Source organism: Pseudopodoces humilis, chromosome 4 (assembly GCF_049639895.1).
Source record: "Pseudopodoces humilis isolate 2021_Gansu_Grassland_sample_001 chromosome 4, ASM4963989v1, whole genome shotgun sequence".
Taxonomy (NCBI): Eukaryota; Metazoa; Chordata; class Aves; order Passeriformes; family Paridae; genus Pseudopodoces; species Pseudopodoces humilis.
Genome location: NC_142203.1, coordinates 51,833,200 through 51,856,779, shown reverse-complemented (window position 1 = coordinate 51,856,779; position 23,580 = coordinate 51,833,200). Strand labels below are relative to the sequence as shown.

The 23,580-nt window shown below is 37.8% G+C and overlaps 1 protein-coding gene across 1 annotated transcript in view; it reads left to right on the top strand.

The window, feature by feature from the left end:
- The first annotated feature begins 17 nt into the window (after positions 1–17).
- Positions 18–23,580, top strand: part of MRPS27 (mitochondrial ribosomal protein S27) — a 43,574-nt gene continuing 20,011 nt past the window's right edge. Inside the window, exons 1-4 of the mRNA XM_005522711.3 lie at positions 18–136; positions 1,975–2,052; positions 7,549–7,619; positions 9,499–9,557. Coding sequence (XP_005522768.2) covers positions 73–136; positions 1,975–2,052; positions 7,549–7,619; positions 9,499–9,557 — 272 coding nt within the window. The 5' untranslated portion in view covers positions 18–72. The remainder of the gene's footprint in view (positions 137–1,974; positions 2,053–7,548; positions 7,620–9,498; positions 9,558–23,580) is intronic.

The window sequence follows — 23,580 nt, the reverse complement described above, 5'->3', positions numbered from 1 at the left end:
CGGCCGGGCCCGCGGGGCGGGGCGATCGCAGCCTCCCCCGCGCCGCCGCCCGCCTCCTCAGGCCTCGGCGCCATGGCCGTCCCTGTGCTCCGGCGCGCCGTGCTCTGCAGCGGGAGCGCACTCGGCGCAGCCCCAGGTCGGTGCGCTGCTGGCGGGGCGGGGGGTGCGCCGCTCGTCGTCGTGGTTGTCGCCGGCTGCGATGGGGATTATGAGCAGGGACGGGATGCTGCGTAGGGACTTCATTCAGCTTTCCCTCTTCCTTTCCTGTGTGCATGTGTGGAATAGGAGATAGCTCAAAAGACCTTTAATGGCTAATATGTACTGCAGGAGACAGCTCGCAATTTGTTTTTTTTAGTAGGTAGTCCCCCGTGCCGATTTCATAGGTCGACATGGTAGGACCTGCCTTTTTGGGTCAGGGGAAGCCACGCGGAATTTTACTGGAGGCCGCCAAACCGCGGCAGTGCGTGTTCGGCAACCCTGGTACCGGCGGTGACGGAGTCGCCACCAAGGCTGATGTTTTGGAAAAGCCAAGATCTGACCTTTGGGAAGAACAGCCCAGTAACGTTAGATACAGTGTGGTGGCGATGGGTGGCTGCTGCGCCTTCTGCCCTCGCCCAGTGCGCGTTTCTCTGTGCTGCCTCCGGGTAGCTGGAGACGCGCGGCCCGACCGTGCCGCCCTGGCTCTGGGCCTGGCCTCGGCGGCCCTCAGCGCCGCGCTCGCACACGCCGGGCCTGTGCTCCTGGAAAGCCCTGTGCTTGCTAGTGGCCTTCTTAGCTGTGAATGATGAATAAATGAGAGAACGACTTTTTGTTTATGCTGAAGGAAAATACCGACAATAAAAGACCCAAAACCCGCCACACCAAACCTCCCGAATCTTTTGTGTGCCTCTTTTATCAACGAAAAAGACTACTAAAGGAAACACCACCAAACAACCAGAATTACCGTTTTGTTTTGTTTTTAATTTTCTAACTGTTTGGTAAAGGTTGTACACGGTTCTGAAGTCTGACTGCGGAATTCTGTGTTCTGAATATTTTTGACGATATTTTCCTGAGGTGTTTAGTGCTGGATGTGTTGGTATAATTGCGTTTCAGAAGGATGATGAGAAGGAAGAATTGTTTCACAACCAAAACAAACTTCTAGTGCTAGCAGATAGATATTTAGATAAAGGCTTTGAAGTAGTTGCTAAGACTTCTGTGTAGGATTGTAGTGTCTGTTTTTAAAAGTCTTATTTCATAACATAAACTTCCTGCAACCTTCTGCATGTCTTTGTAGCTTCCTTCAATAAATTTTATCCAGGTGTTCCTCATGCATTTTCAAGACCTCATCATCCGTGACTGATACACAAATTCTTCTAGCTGAAGCATTTTCTGTTTCGTTTCAAAAGCTAGCACAGCATCTTGAGCAGTTTCGGTGGTACAAAGAGTGTTTGGAAAAAGCTTTCAAAAATATTTCAGTAAGTCCGTAGTTCATAGGAGATGGAAGAATGGAGATTACTAAAATGAAAGTATTTTCAGTTAGATGTACCTTTATAGGTGAAAATAATAACCATTCAGCAACAACAGAAAAGCCTGCTTGTTTGTAGATTTTTTTTTCTTATGTTTTTAACCTACATTTAGTTAATTGGTAATATTTGATGAAAAAGGTCTCTGTGCACAAAGAAATTGCTTTTATTGTTGGGGAGTTTTCCTACATTTACAAATTTGCTATTTTCTTAAATACAGAATTTAGGTTTGGAAATACTTGTTTCATACTGAAAAAAAACTTTAGGGAAAGCCTTTCGGTTTTAAATATTACAATGTAATAGCTGATCAACATATAAAGAATCTGAATTTTTGCATTAGTAGCTACTGATATAAAGGCAGTTTAACGCATCCCACTTGGTAAATATGACAGAAAAAGGTGGTACCTTATAAAATGTTTGTTCAGAGCTGTGTAAGCAACCCAGATTACATAGTGATTTCTCTCTTCATTAGGTCGAAGATCTCTTCTTTCCTCAGCCTATGTGGATAGCTCAAAATGGGAAAAGAGAAAAAAAGAGGATCATAGCCTAGGTGAGAAAAGTTTGTTTCTTGTCTCCACTTTGTAAAATTAATTGCAGCCTGAGCTTATTTTTGGTTACCTTACCATCTGTAAATCCTTCAAAATAAAAACGGGTGCGAAACAAAATGCTTCTGAGCTTCTATGTCAAAAAGCGCCCAATATGTTAAAATTTTGTCTTACGTATTCAAAGCTGTAATGCAGAAAGAAGTTAGAATTTGCCTGTTTACTTAATGTTCAGTTTCTACAAGCTGATTTTTTTGTTTCACAAAATTCAGTGACTGTTTCTGACTGATGTCTTCATTGGCATTGTTTTAATAGTACTGCAGGGTGAAAAAAAGCTATTGTATAAGTATTAGAGGACAATCATATTTATAGACATTTTTTAAAGAGGAAATTTTCCTCAGGGATTTTCAGTTTCTTCTTGAATTATAAATGTTTTTCAGATGGGGTGGGGAATAAAGCTAAACTTTATTTTCAGTAAGTTACATGCTAAACTGTATCTGCACATGGTACTGAAATCTCCTGTGCAGATTTTATAGCTAAATTATTTGTCTGGATTACACTTGAAATGACATTCCACTCTCTTTTTGGTGACTACGTTAAATACGAAGCATCTTGCAAAGCATTTTTCCATGCTGAAGATAGATGGGTTTTTTTTATATTTTGTACCACAAGTGTTTTGGAGATGCCTTATTTCATAGTCTGTTTTCATTACTGGGTCCCTGAACTGTAGTTGTTACTTGCAACACAGATCATGAGGCTGAAAGAAGAATCATCAGGTGAAATTCTGGGGCTTTTGTAGGCCAGAAGGACAGACAATATCAGACGGATGTTTTTATGCACTAATTTGTTTCTTTTATTTGCTTATGAGCATTTAGGTGGGAATTGTCAACAAGTACTGTGCATGGATGAGGAACAGCCAGTGGGTCCTCATGTCTGCAGCTTGGATCCTGCAGAGACTGTTAATACTTTGTTGCACTTTGCTTTCAGTAGTGTGTAGTGTATTTTGAGCTGGAGCCGCAGATTTTTTGCCCTGGGATGCATTTGAACTAGTCACCTTCAGGTGAAGGTTCTTATTTTGACAAACGTCATAGCCAATAGGAATCCATTGTAGAAAAAAACGTGCTGGTGCTGGTACAATCCATGTTCGGCTTTCTCCAGGCCTGGCAAGACTTTCTGTAACTATTTGGCAGGCACAGTTCTTGCTGCTCCTCTGCTGATGGTCTTGAGCCAAAGCAGATGTCTGTTCCATGATTTTCAAAGAACTGCTTTGCATTTTCATTTTGTGTTCACAGAAAAGAGAAAACAAGTTAACACTGTGTCAACTGTATTAGCATTTTCAGAGAGGAGACAGCCCTGCAGACGTCTGCTCTGTAGCTGTCAATTGTATGGTTGCACATACAATCTTGTTTGTACTAACTGGTGATCATAGCTAGAGTGAGCTCCTTGTGGTGAGGAAATGCTCTTTTATTTGTGTTTTTCAAACATTGTTTCAGAACTGTTGTTACACAAAACTATGTTGTGAGGATGCTTTTAAAGGAAAAAGAAGTATTTTTTGATTTAAAGTGAGTTCCATTTCTGTGCTGCAGTGATGTGCTATCCCAGACACAAACTCATTTGCTGCATCCATGTAAGACATGCTTTATTGTCTTCTCTGTAACCTCATTTTAGAATCCAGGAATGAATGAGTTTAGCAAACTTCACTACTGAAAAATGTGTGGGAAGGAGCAAGACTGTGTTTCGTGTACTGAAATGCTTTTGTTCAAAAAGATAGGAATTGAAAATGTGTTAATTTGGAATTTGAAAATTGCTTGTTGGTAGGAAGATACCTGCCTAGAAGTAATTGGGATTCCACTTACTAAAAATGAAGTATGAAGGAAACCAGAATCCCAGGGGATGGCAGAACCCAGATGAGATAGGAAATTTCTTTTTTTGTTAGAGAGATTCACAGTACCTAAATTGGCTCATCTGCAACACCAGGTGGCGTTGCTGCCCTTACAGACACGAATAATTTCCATTCAAAGCCTTGTTCAGTACAAACCTGTTCTTTCCAGTCATGTGGAAATAGAGATAAATGTGGAGCAAATAAGTTTGTAAGGCAGAATACTTGCATTGGCCTTTAGATTTTAGTTGGGTCTTTAAAATAAAACAAGGCTTTTTTTATATAGCACCGGTAGCCTGTGAATTAAGGTATTATCTCTGCCTAACACTCCCTGGACAGGTAAACTTTGCATCTCAGTTGTATTGTCATTTCCCGCTACTGGATCAGAACTCTCTCTTGAATGCAGTGCTTCTAAGAATACAAGGATATAAGTAGAATAAAAGTGACCGTGTATGGTGGCCAAATGTGCTTCTTGTTGATGTGGCTACATTCTGTGGATACGTACACACTGTGAATCGAACTGAAACTGTGATGATTTCCTAGGCTACCAAGCTAGTATTAGAAGTCATAACCACTGACTTGGGAGGTGAGGGTCAGTATTTTCCAAGTCATTGTCCTGAACTACCCTGTTGCAGGCAGCAAGGCGTTGAGTTTCTATGAACAAATGAAGATAAAAGTGAATGCCATATCTCATATACCAGTGTTATAGAGACTTCTGTGAAGTTACGGCATGAAATTAAATCACCTAAGCTTATATTTATCGTTTGTTTCATTAATTTAATTATTTCTTGAATATGCAGTAATACATTTTTAGAGAAATTAAATTCATGGAGTTAATCTTATAGAAATGTATTTTTAGGCAGCATATATGAGAGATTGTGTAGAGTAGTGTTTTTTTTTGATGAGTCAGATAACAGCATTTGCAGTATATATCTGTTAAAATGTACATAGAATTTTGATTTGGTCATTAAAGTATTGGTTTGGTTCATGGCTTGTAAGCGCTCAGATTTTACCACCAACAATGCTAGGAGACTTGTGCATTCACAAGCTTGCATTCTAGTAATGATGCTTTAACTTAGAAGAAATGTTAATTTTGATTATTGAATAGCAGTTTATGGAGCAGACTTGATTTACAAAAGGTAGCTGAATTATTGCTAATAATAAATTTGAGAAAAAAAGTCTGGTTTTAGGTGTTCTCCAGAAAACAAGCTAGCAAATAATTACTCATTGTTATTAATTCCTGTAATACTGTTACTGCAGAAACAGAAGCTTGTCTGAAAACAAAGCTAAATTTCCCATTATCTTCATTGTCTGCTATTCCTTTAGATTTATTCAGCCCTCATTTTGTTGTGACTCTAACAATGGAGATGATAGATAAGTGTTTAATGTTTACATGGAGTTCATAGGTAAATGCTTTCCATACTGTAGATCTGATGAAGAGTTTCAGCTTTGTAGACAGCAATAAAGGCCAGTCATTAAAATTCTATGTGTGAAATCTCTCAGAGGATGCTGTTGTAAAGTGGGTAACAGTTGTGATCTTGTATTTCTGGCATTGTATTAATTTGATTTATATTCTGCTAAAGTAGTCAGTGTTTCCTAGAGTGACCTCTTCATTTTCATGAGCACCTAGAGAAAAGAAATGCCAAGCTCAGGGCTTGAGTGTGGCCCAGAATGGTCATAGGGATCACCTAATTTCAGGAGGGTGATGCATAATAAAAACAGTTCTGGAATAGGTGAATCAACTCTTGAGTCTCAGGTCCACATTGCTGTATCATCAAAGAGACCAGGTTTACTGATATGAAGTTTACTTCATTTAGGCAAGAACCTAGCTGGTGCTTTGATCTGGATGAGCTGAGTTGGTTTCAGCATCCCTTTTCTCTAACTTCTAGCACTACTGGGAATGCTCCCTGTGCCTTTACCCATGTGCTTTATCATGACCTTTGTGACTTCTGGAGACATTATGGGCAGTAAAAAGTCAAAGGCTCTTACAGGCACTTCTTGTAAGGATATTCCCATATGAATTTCTTTACCACTAGAAAATTGCATCTGTTGTTTTAGTGGTTATCTTGTATAGCATGGCCTTGATAGCCCACATCATCTCAGCATTTTACGCTGTCTTTTGTAGGAGCTTCTACTGGCCTTACTGACTTTGCCACAAATTTCTCTTTGCTTTCTCATGGTCATGAAAAGTTTGCCTTTCCTTAGCCAGAGGATAAATGCTCATTTTGTTTTTTGAAGACTTCTCAGGAGGAGAGTTGTTAAGTAAACAAGGAGTACTTGCTATGTGGCAGACAGCAGCATTGTACAGGAGTCAGCTGTTTTATTCTAAGTCAGGGCTCTATCATTTTACTGAAAACTTCATCCATGTACTGTAATTTGACAGATTACTTATAAGGTCAGAGTAGCAAGGAATGCCATTTGTTCTGTTAAAACTGTACTTTCCAGTGTTCACTGTGGTACATGTGTTTTTAAAGTAATAAAATGTGATGTCACTTGTTTCGTTGACAGCATCCCTCAGAGATAGAGCATGTTACTGATGCAGAGCTGTTTCCTGCCCCTGACAACTTTGCAGGAGTAGAAGGATGAGTCTGTTCTGATGTAGTGCTGCAGTTCCTGCTTACCTCACATTCCACTGACAGGTGTGGAGGCAGGTTGACCTTTTTGGAAAATTGATTGTAAAATTAGCCAACCCATCAGCTCACCAGGGATGGCCAGCCCGCCATAGTGAGAGGCGTCAAAGGAGTGACTCACGGAGTAACAGTTGCAAAGGAGGAAGGGAGTTCTAAATGTTACAGAGGGAATGTGTTAGATTTCTGGTCCTCAGGATGGAGGAGAATAGCAAGAAAGAGTATGACTGAAGTCTTTAAAGCTTATGGATTTGATATCATCCATTCATGGTCAAATAGATAACATTAAGCATATGTTGAGCAGCTTACTCTTTCTGGGTAATCTTTATTTTCCAGGAACAGTACAAAGGTAAAACTCCAAATTAAATTCATTTAAGCTCCAATTAATTCATTAAATGCAATGGTTGGCTACCTGTTCGACAGTCAGAAGTTGAAGTTCCTGCATGGTCAGGTTAATATTGTTATATGACTGCTGGACCAGAATGCTATAAAGCTACTTAGTTACTGGCACAGTGCCCCATTTGATTAACAGGATTTCTTTGAATTGCTGTTTGTGACTGTAAGGTTTATCAGTATGGTACCACATGTTTCTGTGTCTCATTGTTTTATCATAAAATAAAAATCCATGCCTAAAGCACTGTCCGGCATAAGCTAGGCTTAAAAGCAAGTGGGAATTGTGAGGACATCTGCTAATTTTTTGTTTTAAGTGATTTATATTAGTTATACTAACTTCATCCAGCACTTTAGAGAGTAGGTTTTTTTACCCTTTTTTTCTAGTAAATTAGGATCATCATGTTGAGAACTTGATCATGTCTCATTTTCTGTTAAAGAGTTCAACAATAATTGAATGTACTGTTTTCATACAATTTTAAAATGGGATGTTAAGAACCCAGAATTTGATTTCATGGACATAGGTTCTATTCTAGGTTACATGGTAGCTCTGCAGATTTTCTTGTAGTGTTAGTTGATTAAACACGTGCTTTTTCTGCTTTCTCCAGCCGACTTAGCCTACTTAATGGACAGAACCTATGAAAGAAAACTGCCTGTCAGCTCTTTGACAGTAGCTCGGGTAAGGAAATAAATCTCACTCATAAACTGGTAGAAGTGACTGTGGAATGCTTGTGTAGTCAAGTGAGCTGAGAGGGCAATAAATGATACCACCTCTGTTAGAAGTTCCAGGATTGTAAATGTCTTGTTATACTATTAAATTGCTGTGTAAAGATGTTTTATTGATACTTTGTACTCATTAGTTAGTACCCAGACCATAGGGTCTTCAAAACAGATTTTTTTTTAAAATCAGGCCTCACTGTCACTGGGTTATGTATTTCCCTAATATGTTTCCTATGGTTTCTGTCTTTGTGAGAGTTTTAAAACCTCCTCAGGCACTGTGTAAGAACCCAGCCTACTAAGGGAATGCACTGAATGAGTACACTTTACTGTCTGTCTTCCTCCAGTTCCAGGCTTCTTTCAGAGTGAGGCAGAGGTGGACATATTTTGCTTTTATAGCTTTCTTTTGTTGCAGCAGACTGAGACAGAGCAAATGCTGACATGGGTTAAGCAAAGCCATTATTTTTACTGGCATTAGTAACCAGTTCCATCCTCTGGATGGGTTAATCTGGAAAAGGGCAGCAAAAGCAGAGATATGTGTTTTTAAATTCCATGTGTAAATGACTAATGAAGAAGGAGAATAAATACATCATTTGTTTAAAAAACAAAACAACAAACTAATAATCAGTCTTCAAAATTATCCAGAGAAGATTAGTTATCTCAATAATATCCCTAATTAGTAATATCACTAAATAGGATAATTTGCACCACCAGCTGAGGAGTCACAGAATGCTTTGTTTGGTTACAAGAGGAATCATTTATACAGATCAAGCATTCTTGACCATTGCTTCTGAGACAGTGTCCATGAGGGTGTTCCTCTCCTTTTTATGAATCAGATTTATTCTTTTCCTGCCTTGGGCTGACCTCCCTGGAGAAATGGCATTTTCAGATTGTCAAACAGCCCCGCTTTCCAATACCTGGAGCTAACATCAGATTATTATTTTCTGAAATGTAAAGAAAGCACACAGATGTGCCATTGTCTTGCTCAGAAGATGGGATCTCTAGGTATACAGCATGCAAAGAGAAGAAATGGGAGACCAAATACCAGTCAGCTGAAATTATTGTTTTCAGCTTAGGCCTAAGGTAAAGAGAAGTACTGACTTTGAGAACATGTTTGTTTATTCTGAACTAAAGGTATTATATTATAAAGATGCTGGAGTATTCCGTTGCCTTTTTGCTTATGTTAGTAAAACATACAGGAAAACAGGATTCACTGTTACCATAAGACAAAGTCTGACTGAAAACTTGTCTTGTATTTAAGTAATTGGTAGCTCTGGGAGTTGTGTGAGAAGACAGGATTGTAAATGAGAAGACAGTTGAGCATGGGGAGGGATGATTTTTTCTTACTATTATTTGTAAGTATAGTGAAATACAAAATTTCTGTCCTTGTGCTTCTGAATATATAGTATGAATAGGCACAAAAGGCAAACTATAGGAAAAAGAATATTTATTGGAAAAAGCAATGAGACATGTCAAAATTGTGGCAAAAAATGTAAGTAACTGAATATATGCATAGAATAAAGGGTATGGTTAAAGAGCAAAAGATTTAGAGAAACAGCAAAAATACAGGATATTGAGCTATAGGTGTTTAATTCTCAGATAGCTTTCAAGATGCATACATTTTCTCAGAATTAAGGAAGGGGGTTGTCTCAGTTTAAAAAGATTTGAGTTTTGGCAGTCTACAAGAAACCAGAATTAGGAGCAAGCAAAGATGTGAAGAATTACTGTACTGTCAGACATCTAAATATGCCTGACAAATGTATATTGCCACTGCATTTTCTTCTAATATGCTTCATGTGAGTGTTCCCTTTTTAAGCTTTTATTTCTTTTTTTTTAATCAGTTCATTGACAACGTTTCTTCACGAGAAGAAGTGGATCAAGCTGAATACTACCTTTACAAGTAAGCATCTTTTGCCCCCAGCACAAACTTTGAGTCACACAAGTAAATACCACAAAGTCTTATTCTTTGAAGACAGATGCTTTCCAGCTTCTTGGCTTTGGTTTTCCTCTTGCAAAGTATGCACATCTACTTGTCTTGCAATTCACAGTCAAGGGCTTTCTTGCCAACTTCTCCGTGGTTATGGCTGCCCTTCTCTAGCGTTGTCTCCTGTCAAGCATGTTAATATGAGATACTGAACTAGCAGCTAGTGCAGCCTCCAGCTGTGGTTTATGTTAGAGATGCTGAAATTAGAAGGAGTCATGTTTGTTCACAGTTTTTCCTTCTGATACTTTTTTTATTCTCTGAGTCATTATTTGTCTTAATTTGCTAGGTGATATTTGGATGTCTAAGTGTGGGACTCAAGGAAGCTTGTTTACTTAGAACACAGAAGAATGAAAATGGGCATCCTGTGGGTAATGATCAAGTCAAGTATACAGGGTACCTGTAGTATCTGACTGACCAATAGTGTCAGTTTGAATGCTTGCTTGCTTCATGTCAGTACTTCTCAATATTGACTTTTAAGAGGGTAGCAATTGTTGCTGATCACTAGAATAAATTAGTTCTTTCATGACAATTGTGCACACATTTTGAAAACTAAGTTTTATGATGGAGACAGTAACATCATCCTGTTAATGTGTGTGAGACAGCATCCTTACAAATAACGTAAGGTTGTTATTTGTAAATAGTAATGATTTGGTTTTTTTAGTTAAGGTGTTTTCTGGATAGCTGGTTAAGTATATGCGCAGTTTTAAATATGTGACTGCATTGGACTTCAGATGTCCCTGATTCTGTGGTACTATTGAGACAGTATCCAAACCTCAGAACTTCAAGATGGAAACAATAGGAATGGGTTAATACAAGCAATATCCTGTAGTTTAAAAATAAAAGTGGGAAGAAGAATCTCTCACAGAGGTGAGCGTAGTGGAATTCCATTCCTTTTGATCAAGATTTCACTAGTCTTTGCAGAATCTGTGGTCAGAAATCAGTTTTCCATCCTGCAACAGCAGAGATGAAAACAGAAGAAGGTAAAGCCAGTTTAATGCAAGCTCTCTCATACCTTTTAGTAATATTCTTGTATGCGTTACGTTATGCCACATGTCCTTAAGTCCTCTCTGATGGAGGCCCTCCAGGGTCAGGGATTCCAAGAAACCTTTGACTTCCCTGACATGCAGAGGAAAGTGGGGTAGTTTCTAAGTCTCAAAATGGTACAGATAAAATCCAGATAGTGAGGTGTCTATAATGTATTTTACAGGTTTTTTCTTCTTGAAAAAAGTTCAGAAATAGTGAAAAAAAGTTAGAAACATAAAAAATGATCCATTGTAAGAGGAAGAGAATATTATGGGGATTTCTGACATGTAAATATCCTTCATAGTCTTAATATATGCCTGGTTAGTACCTCAGGTAAAAACACAGGATTACTATCCTTAAGAACATATTCTAGTAGAGAGAGCTACAGTTCAAAGCCAATCATGATTATTTACTATTTTCCTAAGATAAAATTCCAGTATGGCTGGTGAGAGTATAGCTCTGTGCATATCAAGTATTATCATTTGTCATTCATGCAGATTTTAGTTGTCCATATGAAGAGAATAGAAAAGTGTTGATGTGTCACATGGTTTGTCAGACATGCTCTGGCTGGAATTTTTTTTCTGTGTGTCCCTGTGATGCTGCTTTGTTTTGGTGTTGCAAAATGCTATCTTTTGGTGATACCAGTTTTCAAGGAGACTTCATTCCAGCATTGATCCATGAAACTATTCTTAAAACTGGCCTGTATGCAGGTAGTGAAACAGTGTAGAGGGGTCTGTAATTCATGTAAAAATCCTAGTTATAACAGCATTTTCTCTTTCAAGCAAAAATAAGTGTTCTAGCTTTGGGATATAGGAGGTGTGGGTATTTGCAAGACCCTCTAGTTGGTCTTCATGTTTTACATTTGGCTGGAAGTAAAATGAAAGCCATTTTTATAAAGGTAGGTCTTTCCAGCTGTGAGGATGTTTGACAGAAAAATGTCCCATATAAATGGCCACACCATGAAATGAGGGGAGTAGGGAGGGAAAATTAAGAAGCAGAGAAGCTTTGACAAGAAATCTCTCTTTTTCTGCCTTAATATGAAAGTTCCAAGTACGATTTTTCTTTTATTTAAGGAGATGAAACTTCTGAATAGGAGAAAGGCAGTATCAGAGAAGAACTGGTTTTATGTCTGTTTCTTATGTTTTGTGTCTTCTGAGGTATACAAGTCCATTGCAAACAAATGTTGTGTACATGGCCTGATAAGTTGACTATATGTGCATTTGCCTGAACATAATTAATCAGAATGCTCCCAAAGTCCAGTGGTTTTCCCCTTAGCTGCTTGTAGAGTATAAAGAGGGGAATTTAATACCTCTCTGGCAACCTGAGGGGAAGGGTAATCCGTTCCAAGGCCCCTACAAGGTTGGAAGTTGTTTCTGGTACAAAACGCAAACTGCCTGTGGGAAGAATCAGAGGGAGGTAATGGCATTTCCATGCTTTCAGTGTGGGGTTTTCCTGGACGTGGGAGTGACAGATCTTAAAATTGTTAGCTGTGTAGATTGGAGACTTTCCATCTATAATGTGAGGCAGAACATAGTTTCAAAAAGTAGTATTCTGGAGCACTTATAATGCATTTAGGATCCCAAATAAAATATATGTGCTATATTTAGACCTGTTTCAATTTTCCATCCTTTTAAATCGGTGGATCTCCAGCCATATTGTCTCCACAGAGGATCTTGAGCTTTCAAGAATAGCTGTGTGGAAACTGCTATGCTACATTGTGGAACATGTCAGTAAGATGGTAAAGGCCAGTTTGAGGCATGATGTCATGTGCTTTCAGTGCTCCTCTTTTTGTTCTCTTCTGAATACCTCCCCCCCTTTGTTAACTGTTAGGCTTCTAAAAAATCTTTTCATCTCCTAGGATCCCAACAAAAATTCTCATCAGAATGCAGAGCACTTTGAGCCAGATCAAAGATCTGTAGTTCGCTGTACTTTGTCCTGTCTCACTGAGATGTCACTATTTCACACATCAGGGTGTTTTTCATATGATTGAAACATTAGCATAATGAAGAGAGGTTTTGTGATGAGGTAACTGCTGATTTTTTATGTAGGTTTTATGCCAACAAAGATTTTTCAATGAGTGTGAAAAGAATTGGTGAAGTTTTTTTTTATGTTGAGACTCCTCAAGAGAATTTTTAATTGCATTAAACCCGTGACCCACCATGTAGAAAAAAGTATACACAATGTCTGGAGAATTTGTGTTTGTATGTGCATGTCTGCAAATTCTTGCACAACCTGACTAGATCTTCCTATTACCTTTCTGTGATTGGCAATTTTTTTTTCAAAACAGGGATGTTTCTGCAGACTTCAAGATTTATTACCTGGGGTCCATAGTCGGTACTTTGATAACTGCAAAACAGGACAATAGCAAATTATTAGAAGTTATTCTTAAATGTACTATATTTTATAAAATCATAGAATTGTTTAATTTGGATGGTAATAAGTTACAGATTTGAGGCCTGATTCCAGCCTTTAAATCACTTTGGGCCTGTGATCTCTGTACATATTAAATTGTACTTTTCCCTACTAATACCTGTGTGTCATTGCTTAGGGCAACATTACATGCAAAGTAAGTTTCACCTGCACTCTCTATATTTGCATGTCTGTTCTGTGGGTGCAAGAATTGCATTTTTACTTTCATACGAGTCAAACAGCTTAGTGTCTGAGAATGTAGTTACTCTAAAGTGTAGTTTATAATAAATTTTCACAATGGACCAAAAAAAAAAGTATTTCTGAATGATATTTGCCTGGCATTCATTCTCACTAGCATGGTACTTTGTTTCTGTATGTAAATCTACAGAAATAATGAATACCATTAACCTATTCTGGCACAAGTAGAAGAGATGTAGACACAGTCCTATAACATATTTAATTCTTTCTTTGAGATATTTTCATTCTCTTAAGGCTGTAGGTGAAATAGACGTCATTAACTAATCAAATCTTGGGTTTCAATGCTTCCAGAGAAGTATATGAGTTGAAAAAAAAAGGTACAAAAATAAATGGGTCAGAAAAAGCTGCCTGTTATTCAAGCTATGCAGCAGTTATATTTTGAAATTATATTGAGAAGTGGTGGAAGCATCTGAAGAGAAAAATACACTTTGTTGGCAGAATGGTATATTTTACCAGTTCGGACATCTGCCTAGGCTGAGTGTTCTAAAATAAGTTCATTTGCAAAAGATTTGGACAGCTCTTCAGGAGGTAGGGGGGCACAAGGAAGGGAAACACCAGAGAGCTGTACCTCATTAGAATATTTACTTATTTTCATGTGAATGACAGAAATACCAGTGTTTAGTGCTGTTCACTATGGTTGCCAGTGTGTGATGCTGCTTTATGTGAAGAAATATTGGTCACTATCCAAGCCAGTGCTGTCAGATGTAGGTGTTCTGGATGTAAAGACTTCACTGTGTTTCTGGCTCCACCATTCACTCATTTCTGCACAGAGGGGCACATGTTCTTACTTTCCCTCTCATCTTTCACAGTTTCTCTGTTGTGTTTGTCTGTCTGTGGTTTGTCACAGGCTGAACTGTTGGAATCTTTGGAAAAAAAACATTAGTAGCTACGTTTCAGAACCCAGAGCCAAATTTCAGCAAGCCTTATCCTGTAACCACATCAAAATTTCAGTGTGCTCAGTGTAACATGCTGTGAAGTGTGGAAGAACCATCAATAAAGATAAAACATGGAAGAGCATTCAGAAGGATCTTTATCTGTAATACATGCCTTTTTAGTCGTCTGCTTTTCATAGTTCATCTGTCCTTTTGTATATGTAGTTTTCTTTAAACTTGGCAGAAACTGGTCAAGAATTTTCTAGGCATGGCATGTAAAAGCACAAAAAGTTGGAAGGCTTTTCATTGATGCTAATTTTTGTGTGTGTGTTGCCAATGCTAGAAGGATAAGCATTTGGATTTTAAAAGCTTTATATTTAAAACAAGAGGAAAAGAAGGATTCTTCTACAAACAGAATGCAATATCAGTATTGGGGGTAATCTGTCCTACTCATCCACAATATTTCTGGAGTCAATAGAAAGACAAAGACAGATTTAGAAATTGACAGAAATTACTTGGTCCACGCTCCATATGGATACATTTTTTATTTAGTATTGAAAGATGGGCTTTCATTACAATTTGTGGAAGAAAAGAGTATTAGCAGAATTTCCATATCTTTCACCCACCATCTTTCTTGCCAACAGCTCAAAGCTTTCTGTCTAGTAGCTTCTAATGGAAATAGTCTAAAGTACACTGTGACCAAATCTCGGCTTCATATGTTGAAGGAGAAGGGGCAGTTTTCTCTCAGTTTGTCCCATACTTATCCTTAAAGGTCAATTTTGCTATATCCAGTGGCATTCCAGAAGTTGTTTCATGAACCCTTGCATCATCAAAAAGCCTGTCAGGAAGCAGATCTTGCATTATATTTTGGAAATACTGAAAGTCCTGACAGAGGTTAAATGCAGCCAAAAATGTAGAGAGCATTTGTATGTGCATTTGTATGAATGCAAATAGCCAGGACAGACTAAAACCTCTTATAAGCTTCAGAATTTAAAACAACCATGAAGATCTGTTCCTTTGCTAGCTTTAGTGAATGACTAATATGACTAGTAATTGTAAAGATATACTGGACAATTAACTCCATCTGGCTTCCCCTGCAAGGATTTCCTGGTTCTGCTACAGCCCCCAAGCAGCAACAGCAGTTGAAGACAGTCTCCAGTTCCATGTAAACAGAAGAAAAAAGCATATGAAGTTAATGTTTTTATTGAGTCCCTTGTCCTTTAGCTTTCCTAAATAGTGTTAAATGCTACAGCAATCTTTTCTCTTTCAGTTATGTTGAAAGTGGCAGCTACCAGCATAAACCCATGAATTTTTATTTGGCTTGCAACCATTGCTAGAGCTGCCATGGTCCCTTCCTTAGGAACTGTTAATTTTGTGATTTTTGTATCCATCAACCTAAATCATTCTTCTAGGTGGTGTAAGTAAGTACTTCCTTTTTGAATCAAAATAAATGCAGTAGAAAAAAATAACTATGAACTACTCATTCCTATCAGCTTATTATGGAATAATCTTGACATGCTGTAGACCAGAGCTGTCTTATTGCAGGTAGGTTGATTAGAATTAGCATTATTTGAACTGTTGACTTTATCTTAGTTTAGATCAGCAAGCAAGAAACCTTAATTCAAATAAAACATTTTAATAATGTTTCATCTTTATAATTTAAATTATATTTTTAAAGAAAGCATTATTACTGTTTTATGGCAGCAAGAAACAAGTTCTTTAAACCAGTTTCATTTCTTTGGAAGGATTGTACTTAATTTGAATCCATCTTCTTACTGAGCAAAGAGACAGTCTTGTCTAGATACTTCTATGGTTTACAGGTATTTCTTTGCAGCTTTGTTTTATATATCTGATTTTCTTTTAAAATAAGAAATAAATGTTTACCAAAATGCTATTTTTCCTGATGTGGACAGCTGGCTTTGAGAAGGAGCCTTAAATGAAAGTATTACTTTTCTGCAAATATTCACATTTTAATGAGTATGTAAATATTAATTATATTAAATATAACATAGAAGACATTTAGAACATGTTTTCTATTTAGAGTAGCAATTTAGGAAATCTTATTTTTATTTGGTTAGATAAGATTCTCAAGATGTCAGGATTTTTGTATTTGTAGGTGCTAGTTTTTATTCCTGTTTTAATTTAGGTGTGGTAAGTATGCATTCCTGCTGTTTTGAGTCACGTATTACTCATTTTTGAGCTGAAATAAATACAACATAGAAGAGTAAGGAGTATATTATGTCTGCAGCTGTAGAAAGGGCAACAGTTATTAAAAATTCTGTTTGCAGTTGCTTAACTAGTAACTTTCTCTAGTTTGTTTTATGCTGCTTGTAAAGCTAGCTGTACAATATATGTTTCTTGGGGAAACAAATACATTTAGTACTGATTTTTATTTGCAGGGCATGTGAGCTGATTTATTTTTTTCAAATAGGAATTATGTTGATTTTTTGGTTAGCTTTAATTTACAAAACTGTAGTGCTGAGTAGCACTGAGTTGTGGGGTAGCTATTCAAATGAAAGTATTAGGCCATTTTAACTTCATCTATTCTTACACAACACATATGAAATAATAAAATCAGCTAAAAATGGGAGAGTGTTTATCCCATACTTTTGGAAATTCAAGTTTTTGTGCTACTGCAGCCAGTATATTCAAAATGCTGTACAGTTTAAATGTCATAAACAGAGGGCCAAGTAAAAAGTCAAAAGGCTTCCAGACCAGGCGGAAAAGGTCTTATGAAAGTCAGGAACAAGATTCTTTTACTGTAGTCAGTAAAAGAATAAAGGTAGTTTTTGAGGTAAGTTGAGATGTTACTTTGTTGTCCTTAAAGGTGATATTCCAAGGGGTGAATCAAGATGTTCCTGGCTTAAATGGACTCTGCAAACAGCTGTGGATGAGCTTCTGATGAGAACAATAATTTTATTGGAAATCAATTTTTAAGAACAGCATGAGTATTTAGAGTCTGTCTTGTGTTAATTTTATTATGGAAAAAATTAAGTTAGGAGCTGGAGAGTGAAGATATGCAGTAAATAGTATCAGCTTTCAAATGTCCTCAATCTGGGAAATAGGAGTTGCATAGCTTGCTGCATCTGTTGTGTTGCAAATACATCTTGGGTTAAAGGTACATGCTGTTAAGTTGGCCCTCTTACCAGGATTTACTTTGTATTTTTTCTTATAATTGTTTTCTCTGACTTGTAACTAAAGGAAGGCTTATAAGAAAGTGGGACTGGACATCCAGTAAGAATGTGAAATGTTTTGAAACATGCCTGGGCATATCACATGGTAGTTTAACACGGGAAATGATATCTATCTGGTTTCCTATATTCCTTTTTTTTTCTTTACAATGTTGGAGGAAAGATTTTTTCAGGAGACTAACGTGAGTGCTGGTAAGAGCTATACAAGCAGTGTCACGACATTTTTGGTTTTCTGCCATGGTAACAGTATATGCTCTTGCAGGTGGCGTGGAAACAGGCCTGGGACCAAAGTATTTCTAACATTCCTGCCTGAAAATTCCTATTCTGCACCACACTTGTTAAGAAAACTGCCAGTATGGTTCAGTATGGTTGAATGATGGCAAGTCGTGCTAGTTTGCAGGGTAGACTGATGGTGGGAAGGACAAAGGCATTAAGATATTTTTTCCTGTCACACCTCAGCCAGCGTATGAAATACAAGGCTTTGCAGTAATTCAGTGAAGACATCCCTTCATTTTACTATATGTAATGAGAAGTCCATATAATCTTAGTTTTAAATCATTGTTACATAAAATCTTGATTTATTTCACAGGCTTTTAAGATGGGTGTGGTCTGATCAAATACATAAAAAAGGGACTACACCATTTAACTGGACTTCACAGTCAAGAAAAGTGTTCTGTGCTTTGTTGGTAACAGTGAAGATGTTCAACTTAGTAATATGATACAGTAGAGTGGATCCAGTACAATCTATTGTGCTCAGACTCTATGGTTTTGATGCACGTTGCTGCACAGTGTGCAGGGTTACCAGTTCCAGAAGGTGAAAGCCTTTGGAGATAGAACATTTAAGATGACCATGTTAAGAGGTGGAGTGATGCACCACAGTTATAGATCTGATCTTACTTTGTTCTGTTATACTCCATTTTAGCAAAATAGTTTTATAACCAAAGGAAAATTACTATGATGGGGAGGAGGTAGGTTTACATTAGCATGCATCTTTATCTTGTAAATTCTTTGGCATGTTAATTCTCAAGTAGCTGCTTTTTTACTAAAAAAAAATAAAATATGTTTATGCTTTTGTATGACTTGAAAATGTTACATCAACATTTACTTATCAAGACATCTAGAAAATTATTTCCAACAGACTAGATTTCTTTTTCACCCCAGTAATAAATTTGGGAAGTCTATTATGTTAGTCTATTCCAGTGGCTCCATTTTTTTCTAAATAATTCCATCTTCAGAAATGTCCAAAAAGACTTGAGTGCAGAACAAAAATGAAAGTAAGTAGGTACATTTATTTAGCTTGTGTGTCTGCTTATTTCTGCATATACATTTGTGCCTGTGAAAAAGTTTTCTCCCTAAGGGCGGAAGCTTGATTGCAGACAGACCCACAAAACAGTGCTTTGCTGTAATTGAATCGAGGAGTATTGAATGAGTAGATAAACAAAGGTCATAGTTATTACTCATTGTTTAGCAGAAAAGGGAAGTTAAGGTGCAAATTGCTGAATATAAGATGCTCTGTAGCAAAATAACAAAACAGTCATTCAGCGTACTTAATTTTTTGTTGGTTGGTTGGCTGTTTGCTTGGTTAGTTGGGGGATTTTTTGTTGTTTAAATGCTGCTTTAATAGCTATTTTTAAAGCTGCATGCTCCAGATAATGTATCTATATTGTCTGCTGGAATGAGTCCAAATGCATTTTCTGTGCCTCTCTGTACTAAGCACTATGCTGAGCTACCTGCAACTGTTCCTTCTGCCATTGTTTCTGTTACCTCTTTCTGTTTCTGGGATTTACTTGGTAACTCCTTGGTTCCTAATTAGGTTGACTAATCCCTAAGTAGTCCCTTTTTTACCTTTATTTTGTGTTTTGTTGTGGAGGGCATTGTGGAATGGAAGAACAATACGGGTTTGGAAAAAGCTTAGATAGAAATCCAAGCCTCTCTTGTCAGCTGATTTTTCCCCCTTACCTATTTCCTAAAGTCCTGATGTGCCCATCCCTGAAGAAGAATGTCCCTAGGCTTTTCAGCTGCTGCTCTGTCTCCCCTTTGCTACATCAGTTTGAAAGCCTGAGGACTCAATTAAATGTGGAGATAGTAATTTCAGAAATAACACTATGGCTGCTTTCAACAATTGGTTTCCATCTTCACCACTGATAAATCTCTGTGGGATGCTGGACTGCACATTCTTGAAAGGTGCTGGGGTTGTCCCTGCCTCTCAGCTTTCATCTAATTAATGATCATGTGCATGTGTGGTGTGCCAGGTCTTCAGCTGATGAGGCATGTCCCTGGTAGCTTGGAGAAACTGTGTGTTTTCTCTTTCAACTGGGTTGAGGATAGACCCAGGATCTGGTTTAGGGAGCATTTAAGCAGCAGCAAAGAATGCTTTCTTGGAATTACTGTTAAAACTGGAAAAGAGATGTACAAGAGAGCAGCTTATAGAAATGCCTGTACATGCAGCTGTAAATGTAGACCCAGTAATAATTCCTTTCTCATGCTGAAAAGTGAATGGGGATTTTGGTTATTTCCCACCCCCTCCACCTCCCTCCCTTCAGTCTAGAACTTTTCAAGCTGAAAGCACACAAATTTTGGCATCTGGATTTGCATGCAGATTTTCACCTTTATGAGCAGTATCTCTTCTCAAGAATTGGTGTGGATATAAAGCTGCCTTTAATCACCAGAGTCAACTTTATGATGATCCCCTTTATGTTGATATTTATTCTAGTCTCTCCTCTGTAACTATACTATACTGTTTTGATGTAATAAAGGGGAAAAATACTCCTTTCTTTGAAGTTCCACTAGGGAGTGAGCTGAGCTGGACTAAATTGAGCTACACACTAAATAGATGGCCTCTGGCAGCAGACAGCTGGGTGTGAAATGGACACCATCTCCCTTCCCCTTGTCTACAAGACAACTGTGCCAAAGTCAACAAACCAGACTGGTTGCTTGTATGTCTGACTGGGGGTGGACAAGGTGCAGCAGCTACTGAGAGCATGACAGCAGCGCATGTGCATCAGGAGTGGTACAGTGATGACTTGCAGTTTTTCTTGCCCAGATTAAGTCATAAAGCAGCAAGTTCATCTTATGTAAGATACTATTGTATTGTTGTTTTGAAAGTCATGATGCATTGAAGAAATAAAGCCAGACTGAAGGGCATGCAGTACATAAATGCAGATAGCTATAGCATTTCTCCTGCTCTTCTGTCTCTTCTGTTCTCCTGTGCAGCGGGTAACATGACATGGAAAAGGGCTCTATAGCATGTCATGGGGAACTGCTGCTGTAAATGTCAGTTTGGAGCCTGAATACAAGGTCTGAGTAAGCTGCTGTAAAAGGGCAAAGTAGCAAGTCATCCTGGCCTTCTGTTGTGGGCCAGTCATTAGCAGAACCAAAAGTGTTAGTGAGTTATCATAGAATATGCTGAGTTTGAAGGGACCAATCAGGCTCGTGAGCCCAGCTCCTGGCTCTTCACAGGACATCCCAAGAATCACACTGTGTGCCAGAGAGCATTGTCCAAATGCGTACTGGACTCTGGCACGCTTGGTGCTGTGATCAGTATATTTATAACTAGCAATCTTGGATGTGTTCCTGTCTCAAAATGGGAGAAACTACAAAATACCTTTTTGCATTATGAAATCCTCTGCCTGTTCTGGGTAGCATGACCTCATTTTACTGTGCAGCTTTCAGCTACCTACGCAAGGGAGCATTTGTCCTACAGTATGTGTAGTACTTGAAGAGAGGTACCTGCTGTCTCTAAATAACCGATCTGATGGCACAGTGTTTTTCTTAAAAGAAAAAGACTAAAACAATCATGTAGCTGATGAGAACCTACAAATTTCAAACTGCCTTACAAAATGCTTGAGTCCGGTTTGCTATGTTTATCTTTGATGCACTTGTTCCTTTGGATTGACATATGCAGTGAGGCAAAGGACATTTCGGTCTTACTAGTCTCAGAAATTAGGTATACTAAGAGGTATGCTAACTAGATGCCTCAGAAATACTGTGATTGGGTACTGTGGTTAGAAAACAGTTAAAAACATGTAAAGGACTTGAGTATTTCTTGTTACTTATTACTAAAAGTATTTTTATTGGGAAAATGCGTGGTTGGAAGAAAAAAGAAATACCAGTAAGCTTTGCTCGTTGAGACATGGCATTGAAAGTAAGCAGAATAACTAACTGTCTGGTAGCCAAGATCTGCCTATTCATCAGTGGCCAACCTTTTGGAAATGGTTGCCTTTTTGACAGTGGTTGTGGCTGAAACTGCAGGTAGCAGGGGTTTTGTCCTCTTTTTCGGTACTTACGTTTAATATGAAAGTCTTCTTGTCTGCCTCTCCTTCACTCAGGGGGTGCAGAAGGAGAGCAATAGACAAGGACATCAGACTGTAGCAGTGAAAATTTTAAAGAGCACAGATTTTAGGTCAAAATTAGGCTAACTTGGATTGTATGCCTCTGGCAGCAAATCTGAAAAGGTGAAACCTGGACTGTGCAAATCCAATTTGTTAAGTGTTTGGCAGCAAATGCAAGATTTGACTCTTCTGCTTAAATTGGTTACTGAGATCCATTCAGTATTTGTATTCCTGAAGCATATTGTCTTCCCAACACCTCTTCTATGCTCTGATTGCATGTAGTATAAAACTGAGTAACTCTGCAGAATAAATGGTTTGGCTTGTGCACTTCTGCATTGCAACCTTTGACATACTCAAGACAAGAATACATCATTTATGATATGTGCAAGTTCAATTGTGATCAAACCGAAAAGTGTCAAGGGTTATGTCAGTTGGTGTAATGTTGCAGTAGTTTGAAGCTAATGTGTGATGTATTTCTGGGAGCTATTTTGTGACCCATAAAGAATTTGAGTCAAATAAATGGAAATGCAACATGGTTACAATGTAGACTGCAGCTCTTAGGAATTAGGTCTCTAACAAAATCCTGTTAATTTTACCCCGGGTTGAATTTACACTTACATTAGCAATTATTAAAAAGTTGCTGTATGCAAATACAATAATATCAACATCTAGTTAAAGGCTGAGATTTTTTTTCCTGACATAAAATCAAGAAGTCATTATTTGCTTTTCTTGACAGCACGTTTTATGCATACACATGAAGTATGCCCATTAAATATGGTGTGAAAGGGGTATTCTGTCATTGTTTAGGCTTAGTGCTAAAAGGCAGAAACACCTTAATGTGTGATGCACTTCCCTCTGACACTGAACTGTCACAGAACTTAGTCACTGTTTTGTCTGCATGGAAAGCCCTTGGTGCTACATTTCTGTCCAGCTGGGTTAATGGTTACTGGAAAGCAAACCTTCACTGTGACATCCCTGCTGTAGTTGGTAGCTAAGAGATGGTAAAACATCTGCAGTAATTTATTTTTCAAAAATTAAGTCTAATGAGCTTTAAAACAGTCTAGTCCCTCAAATGACAAAAAGTTATCTCTGGTTGAAGAAAGTCCATAACATAAGTACTATTTGGTACACAAAAGATTTTAAACTTACTTTTGAAATACAGCTAATTGGGAACTACCTTTCTGCTGGAAATTGACTTTCTGGCAGCCTTTTAGTGGGCAGTCACGTGGCATAGTGAACAGGTGGTAACAGTAAATAGAAACTGCAAGTAGGGTTTTGCAAACATTTATTTTTCATCTTGAGAAATGAGTTGATAATTTGTGTACTAGCTTTCAGACAAGTTAATTTGTTGAAGTAATGATAGGCCTAGCTGAGTTAGTAAAATGGTAACAATCAAATCAATGCTTTACTCATCTGTACCTTTTTTTACGGTTTTCAGAGATCCAAGTAAAAGAATCCAGCAGAACTGACCCTCTGTTGAGCTTTGAAACAAGAAGTTTTATCCTGATGCATTTTGAAATTGATGAGATTAAAAAAAAAATTCCCTGAAGCAAGAAATGCAGTATCTTGTATGGTTCTTAATTTGTCTGTTTTTGTATGCCAGGATACTGAAAAAGATATAATTAGTGGAAGAGTTGGTTTTAAATTAGACTTTATTATGGTTGCATGGGGACAAGAAAAGGCACTTGAGAGAATCTTATATATCACTATAGCAACAGTTCATTTTCTCATTCCTTATGTATTTTCTCAGCCTGTGGTACTTTGTATACAGTATTAGTGACATTTATATTCAAAATCAATCATCTCAATTGTAAGTCCAGAAGTATTTGTCACAGAGAGCTTTGTCTTTTGCAGT